The sequence below is a fragment of the Pseudophryne corroboree genome, chromosome 9 (genome assembly GCF_028390025.1).
Source record: "Pseudophryne corroboree isolate aPseCor3 chromosome 9, aPseCor3.hap2, whole genome shotgun sequence".
In the NCBI taxonomy this organism is placed as follows: Eukaryota; Metazoa; Chordata; class Amphibia; order Anura; family Myobatrachidae; genus Pseudophryne; species Pseudophryne corroboree.
Window position 1 is genome coordinate 184,279,508 of NC_086452.1, and position 7,973 is coordinate 184,287,480.

Sequence of the window (7,973 nt, forward strand, 5' to 3'; positions counted from 1 at the left end):
GTTTTCAGCTGTGTGCGTATTCTGGAAAGCGGTGATACAAAGCGTAGCCTGCCTAGGAAAGAGTTGGCGTTTGCGAGATGCTGCTACTGGTGCCGCCGCTGCTGTTCTTGCGGCGGGAGTCCATACATCTACCCAGTGGGCTGTCACAGTCATATAGTCCTGACCCTGCCCTGCTCCACTTGTCCACATGTCCGTGGTTAAGTGGACATTGGGTACAACTGCATTTTTTAGGACACTGGTGAGTCTTTTTCTGACGTCCGTGTACATTCTCGGTATCGCCTGCCTAGAGAAGTGGAACCTAGATGGTATTTGGTAACGGGGGCACACTGCCTCAATAAATTGTCTAGTTCCCTGTGAACTAACGGCGGATACCGGACGCACGTCTAACACCAACATAGTTGTCAAGGCCTCAGTTATCCGCTTTGCAGCAGGATGACTGCTGTGATATTTCATCTTCCTCGCAAAGGACTGTTGAACAGTCAATTGCTTACTGGAAGTAGTACAAGTGGGCTTACGACTTCCCCTCTGGGATGACCATCGACTCCCAGCAGCAACAACAGCAGCGCCAGCAGCAGTAGGCGCTACACGCAAGGATGCATCGGAGGAATCCCAGGCAGGAGAGGAATCGTCAGAATTGCCAGTGACATGGCCTGCAGGACTATTGGCATTCCTGGGGAAGGAGGAAATTGACACTGAGGGAGTTGGTGGGGTGGTTTGCGTGAGCTTGGTTACAAGAGGAAGGGATTTACTGGTCAGTGGACTGCTTCCGCTGTCACCCAAAGTTTTTGAACTTGTCACTGACTTATTATGAATGCGCTGCAGGTGACGTATAAGGGAGGATGTTCCGAGGTGGTTAACGTCCTTACCCCTACTTATTACAGCTTGACAAAGGGAACACACGGCTTGACACCTGTTGTCCGCATTTCTGTTGAAATACCTCCACACCGAAGAGCTGATTTTTTTGGTATTTTCACCTGGCATGTCAACGGCCATATTCCTCCCACGGACAACAGGTGTCTCCCCGGGTGCCTGACTTAAACAAACCACCTCACCATCAGAATCCTCCTGGTCAATTTCCTCCCCAGCGCCAGCAACACCCATATCCTCCTCATCCTGGTGTACTTCAACACTGACATCTTCAATCTGACTATCAGGAACTGGACTGCGGGTGCTCCTTCCAGCACTTGCAGGGGGCGTGCAAATGGTGGAAGGCGCATGCTCTTCACGTCCAGTGTTGGGAAGGTCAGGCATCGCAACCGACACAATTGGACTCTCCTTGTGGATTTGGGATTTCGAAGAATGCACAGTTCTTTGCTGTGCTGCTTTTGCCAGCTTGAGTCTTTTCATTTTTCTAGCGAGAGGCTTAGTGCTTCCATCCTCATGTGAAGCTGAACCACTAGCCATGAACATAGGCCAGGGCCTCAGCCGTTCCTTGCCACTCCGTGTCGTAAATGGCATATTGGCAAGTTTACGCTTCTCCTCCGACAATTTTATTTTAGGTTTTGGAGTCCTTTTTTTTCTGATATTTGGTGTTTTGGATTTGACATGCTCTGTACTATGACATTGGGCATCGGCCTTGGCAGACGACGTTGCTGGCATTTCATCGTCTCGGCCATGACTAGTGGCAGCAGCTTCAGCACGAGGTGGAAGTGGATCTTGATCTTTCCCTAATTTTGGAACCTCAACATTTTTGTTCTCCATATTTTAATAGGCACAACTAAAAGGCACCTCAGGTAAACAATGGAGATGGATACTAGTATACAATTATGGACTGCCTGCCGAGTGCAGACACAGAGGTAGCCACAGCCGTGAACTACCGTACTGTACTGTGTCTGCTGCTAATATAGACTGGTTGATAAAGAGATGTCTATGTAACTATGTATGTATAAAGAAGAAAGAAAAAAAAACCACGGTTAGGTGGTATACAATTATGGACGGACTGCCTGCCGAGTGCAGACACAGAGGTAGCCACAGCCGTGAACTACCGTACTGTACTGTGTCTGCTGCTAATATAGACTGGTTGATAAAGAGATGTCTATGTAACTATGTATGTATAAAGAAGAAAGAAAAAAAAACCACGGTTAGGTGGTATACAATTATGGACGGACTGCCTGCCGAGTGCAGACACAGAGGTAGCCACAGCCGTGAACTACCGTACTGTACTGTGTCTGCTGCTAATATAGACTGGTTGATAAAGAGATGTCTATGTAACTATGTATGTATAAAGAAGAAAGAAAAAAAAACCACGGTTAGGTGGTATACAATTATGGACGGACTGCCTGCCGAGTGCAGACACAGAGGTAGCCACAGCCGTGAACTACCGTACTGTACTGTGTCTGCTGCTAATATAGACTGGTTGATAAAGAGATGTCGTAGTAGTATGTATGTATAAAGAAGAAAAAAAAACCACGGTTAGGTGGTATACAATTATGGACGGACTGCCTGCCGAGTGCAGACACAGAGGTAGCCACAGCCGTGAACTACCGTACTGTGTCTGCTGCGACTGGATGATAAATGATATAAAAAATATATATCACTACTGCAGCCGGACAGGTATATATTATATATTATATAATGACGGACCTGCTGGACACTGTCTGTCAGCAGAATGAGTTTTATTTTTATAGAATAAAAAAAACAACAACACACAAGTGAAGTCACACGACGAGTGTTTAACTTTTTCAGGCAATCACAATATAAGTATACTACTAACTATACTGGTGGTCAGTGTGGTCAGGTCACTGGTCAGTCACACTGGCAGTGGCACTCCTGCAGCAAAAGTGTGCACTGTTTAATTTTAATATAATATTATGTACTCCTGGCTCCTGCTATAACCTATAACTGGCACTGCAGTGCTCCCCAGTCTCCCCCACAATTATAAGCTGTGTGAGCTGAGCAGTCAGACAGATATATAATATATATAGATGATGCAGCACACTGGGCTGAGCCTGAGCAGTGCACACAGATATGGTATGTGACTGAGTCACTGTGTGTATCGCTTTTTTCAGGCAGAGAACGGATATATTAAATAAACTGCACTGTCTGGTGGTCACTCACTATATAATATTATGTACTCCTGGCTCCTGCTATAACCTATAACTGGCACTGCAGTGCTCCCCAGTCTCCCCCACAATTATAAGCTGTGTGAGCTGAGCAGTCAGACAGATATATAATATATATAGATGATGCAGCACACTGGGCTGAGCCTGAGCAGTGCACACAGATATGGTATGTGACTGAGTCACTGTGTGTATCGCTTTTTTCAGGCAGAGAACGGATATATTAAATAAACTGCACTGTCTGGTGGTCACTCACTAGTAAACTCTCTGCACTCTCTACACTTCTACAGTACTCCTCCTAGTCCTAAGCTCCAGTAAATCTCTCTCTGTTATAATCTAAATGGAGAGGACGCCAGCCACGTCCTCTCCCTATCAATCTCAATGCACGTGTGAAAATGGTGGCGACGCGCGGCTCCTTATATAGAATCCGAGTCTCGCGAGAATCCGACAGCGTCATGATGACGTTCGGGCGCGCTCGGGTTAACCGAGCAAGGCGGGAGGATCCGAGTCTGCTCGGACCCGTGAAAAAAACCATGAAGTTCGGGCGGGTTCGGATTCAGAGAAACCGAACCCGCTCATCTCTAAACCTTAGTACATTTTTTTTCCAATTTTTAGCTTTTGTTTCACTTGTATACATAAAGCAGTCACAAATATCACATCCTACATTACTTTGGCAACTTCTACTTGTACACATACATAGCTGAAAATATTGTAATATGTAAATTGAACTTCAAGATAGAAGTAGAAACATACCAAACAAACATTAAGCTCATCATTTATCTAGCACCTTCTAGAAGGTTACTTATGTGATAGTCTTGGTTGCTATAGGTAACATTACATCTGAAATCAAGCTTCCATCTTAGTAAATGCAGACAATCGAGTTTACGAGTGTACCTCAGTATGTACTTACCGTCTCCTCACTTCTTGGGGTGTACGGACAATTGGTCCCACCGCATTCACAGCATCTGTGATCTCACTCCAGATACGATCCTTGGTCCCAGCGCCAATGTTTTTATTATCAAAATTAATCTTCTCAATGGGTTGTGGGACACGAATGGCCAACACCCCCTTGGTAAATGGTGGTTGATGTTTTCTCTTTTGTGTCATTGCCTGCGATGCAGTAGCCTGAGAACTAGTTCCACCTTCCTCTTAACTTTGTAGGCCGGATTGTTGCGTTTGTGTAGTTGAACATATATTGGCAAGCTGCTCAATCACATTGGGATATCACTCAGGTGCTAAAAGGGAAGGTTAATTATGTGTAAGAAAAAAACAATTTGTGTTCCCTAATGCACACTGAGTGAAAAATAATACTACATAATAATCAGATAATACGGAGATCTTAGTTGCGTATATCTGCAGATATAGGGTTAAGCCCCCAGGCCAATCGGCAAGGCATCTCCGTCACTGGGGGTCCCTAATACTAGGTATGGGTCCAGTGTGCAGAACCCCATCACGTCTGCACAGGTCGGCTACCCTAGGTCAGCACACAGGTGAAAGTTAATAAGGGTTAATAAGAAGCACATAAGTGCTATGTAAGTGAAGTGTGATTAAAATAATACAAAAATATATACAAAGTGATAGGGAAAATCAGAAGTGTTAATAAAGTGTTAGGGTGTGTCAACCTGAAGCCGCCCAGCTATACCGACATAGGGGCCACCGCACTCCACACCCACCCCATAAATAATTACATATATGTCTGGGTCTGAATGCCCAGTGTAAGGCCACATGATAATAACTCCTACAGCATCTGAGAGCCAGCTTACCTGGAGACACCCCTAACTTCTCTAATGGCACTCTGGAGTCAGTTGGGCCAGAATCTTCCTCAGTTTGGCCCACATCTTCCTCAACCAAGGAACCAGCGTCTTGTTGTGTTTGTTGACCAGTAGATGGGGGTACTTCACTACTGGCTTCTGCTCCTGTCTCCTCCCAGCCGGCTTCTTGTTCCTGTACCATCTTCTGTAGTCTTTTTTTTTCAATTGTTTCTTATTTTTTCTATAATGCTGCATGCTCTGCACACATTTTCCAGTATTCATTAGCTAGGTTACGCTCCATGATGCCGGTAGTATGTGCATATGGTCCAGGGGGGATGTTTATACCTGCGTATGCATGCTTAGTGGAAACTAGCACAGGTGATGCATACACAATTGGTACATTTGCTTTGATTGCTTATACTATTTAAGCATGTTCTAGCCATCCGTGGTTTGTGGGTGTATGGATTTAGCACAACTCCATACACCCACAACCACGGATGGCTAGAACATGCTTAAATAGTATTAGTAGGGTTGAGTTTGCCTAAAGGATAAAAAAAAGGGGCAGACTTGATGGGCCAAGTGGTTCTTATCTGCCGTCAAATTCTATGTTTCTATGTTTCTGTGTTTCTTTCTCTTTTCTTCTCAAGGCAGAGTTAATTGTGTTGTATTTTTTAGCCTAAGTAGCCTTGTTTTCCTGAATCTTGATGTTGTTTATTTGTGGTTGCTTTGTCTGGTAAGTATATGCATACTCATTGTGTTTTTGTGCTGTGTTGTGTTATTTTGCTTAATAGTTTTTATTTTTTTCTAAACAAATTTTAATAATGTCCCTTTCCTCCTGGTGTTTTAGATTTTGATAAATTTTAATATGGATTATCGCACATCTGTAAGTGGTTATTCTACTTTTAAATAGTTTATGAACAATGTTTGGGAACAATCACTGGATTATGATTTTACACTCAGTTAAATTTGTCTTTCAGATGGTTGCGGCAGCATACCTGAATGCCTTATATGGCCAACCCCAACCTGCCCCTCATCCTCGAAGGCTACGGAGGAGTGCAAGTCCTAGTAACTTTCTTACCCGTGTCACCATTTTTAGAATGCCAGTTGATGAAGTGGTGCCCCCTCATGTCATCCTAGAAACTCTCTCAATAATAGAGAGTGATCTAGAGAGTACAATTCAGCATCCTACATCAGTTCCACCACTGACACAATTCATTGCTGTCTTACATTTGTGTGCCTCAGGGTCCTGCCAGCATATAGTTGGTGTCCTGGTAGGCGTCTCCCAGGTAGCATTCTCAAGGATCCTGAGGTTCATCATAGCTTCATTCCTAAAAAGAACTAAGCAGTTCATAACAATGCCATTAGTAACACAGTAACATAGTATCTGAGGTTGAAAAAAGACAATTGTCCATCGAGTTCAACCTATTTGTGGTCTCCTATGCATGATGATTTGACTAAAATTTCTGACTGATGCTGCTGTCAGCCGTTGCATTTTATCCCTATTTATAGTAACTATAATGCATGACTATGCACCATACCCCTGGATATCCTTATCCATTAGGAATTTATCTAACCCATTCTTAAAGGTGTTGACAGATTCCGTCATTACAACTCCCTCAGGCAGGGAATTCCAAACACGTATTGTCCTTACCATGAAAAAGCCTTTCTCCTCTAACCTGAGCGAGTGTCCACGAGTCCTCTGTGTTGATCTAACCAAAAACAGGTCCCGCGCAAGCTCTGTGTATTGTCCCCTTATATATTTGTAGATGTTGATCATATCCCCTCTTAGTCTCCGCTTTTCCAATGTAAACATGCCTAGTCTTTCAAGCCTTTCCTTGTATTCCATCGTCATTGGATGTGGAGTCCCTAGCTGTGGTGAAGCAGAAATTCCGTGAAGGGAGTCGCTTCCCACATGTTGTTGTGGTAGTGGAGGGGACACACGTTCCACTTGTGGCACCAGCGCATAATGAAGAAATCTTTAGGAACAGAAAAATGTTCCACTCTTTGAAGGTGATGGTTGATTGTGGCCCATCCCTCCAGATCCTTTCCCGGAATGCCCGGTACCCAGGAAGTGCCCATGATTCCCATGTGATTTGGCAATCAGGTATATGCCAAAAATTAAGTTTGTTGAAAGAACAAGACATGTAGATATTGGATTAGTTTGAGCCTCATCATGTATTAAAGGTTAAGTTTATTTGCTTTGTAATTGTTGTCCATAATTTTGCCTTATTATTGGATTGTGTTTTTGAATGAGATCGTGGATATCCTTGCTCCCCCTGGCTCATGACTCCTTACAGTAGACCAACACCAGGACCACAATCGGCATTTAATTCCGCCCTCACAGCCACTAGACAGCTGGTGGAGCGCACAATTGGGGTAACCTCATGTATTCACCGGAAATGGTAAGCAAAATCATGGTCCTGTGTGCAATCCTCCACAATATTGCTGTAAGGAGGCATGTGGAGCTGCCTCAAAATGACTTATTGGCCCCAGAGGATGAGGAGCCAGGGGTTGGCTGGACATGGAGGTGGGGCTCGGTGTCCCAGCGGGGGCATGCCCTTAGGGCCTGTATAGTCGAACAATATTTCAGGTATGTTTGCGTTATGAACACATCAGACTAGTGTTTATTGGTGTTTTAAAATACATATTAAATAAAGGGATAACATATTTAGTTACTGTAATAAAAAAAAATTATGCAGATTTTGTTTGGTACTGCATTTTATTTTATATTTTACAAAAGTAAAAATGTTAGTGACGGAGCATAATTTAATAAATTGTAATGGTTTTCACATACAAAATAAGCATGTAATTAGTTAATGAACACCAGTAGTGTTGTGTTGTCAACATATATATTGTCTACATTAACATTGAGGTTATGTGTTTTTAGACACATTACACATTTTTTTGGTATTTTAAAATTAATGCTGCTGCATATATGTTGTTATTTTTGTCATGCATTCATGTGTCTTAAGTGATGTTTATTTTATTTATTTTTTAAATTTCATTAAAAAAAAAAACCTAATGCAACAATCAAGCAATGTTTAGTTGAGAGAAGAGCAAAGATTTTTGGTAAGTTTACTTTCAAAATCTCCACTTACAGTAGCATACACTCGCAATTGCGTTCGCAACTGACAAAACGGATCATCCTGCCAACTGGCATTCA

The 7,973-nt window shown here is 43.1% G+C and overlaps 1 protein-coding gene across 1 annotated transcript in view; it reads left to right on the top strand.

Moving 5' to 3' along the window:
* LOC134957820 (dimethylaniline monooxygenase [N-oxide-forming] 2-like) overlaps positions 1 to 7,016 on the top strand; it is a 213,793-nt gene extending 206,777 nt beyond the window's left edge. The window contains exon 9 of the mRNA XM_063940009.1: positions 5,788 to 7,016. Coding sequence (XP_063796079.1) covers position 5,788 — 1 coding nt within the window. The 3' untranslated portion in view covers positions 5,789 to 7,016. The remainder of the gene's footprint in view (positions 1 to 5,787) is intronic.
* Positions 7,017 to 7,973: the final 957 nt, after the last annotated feature.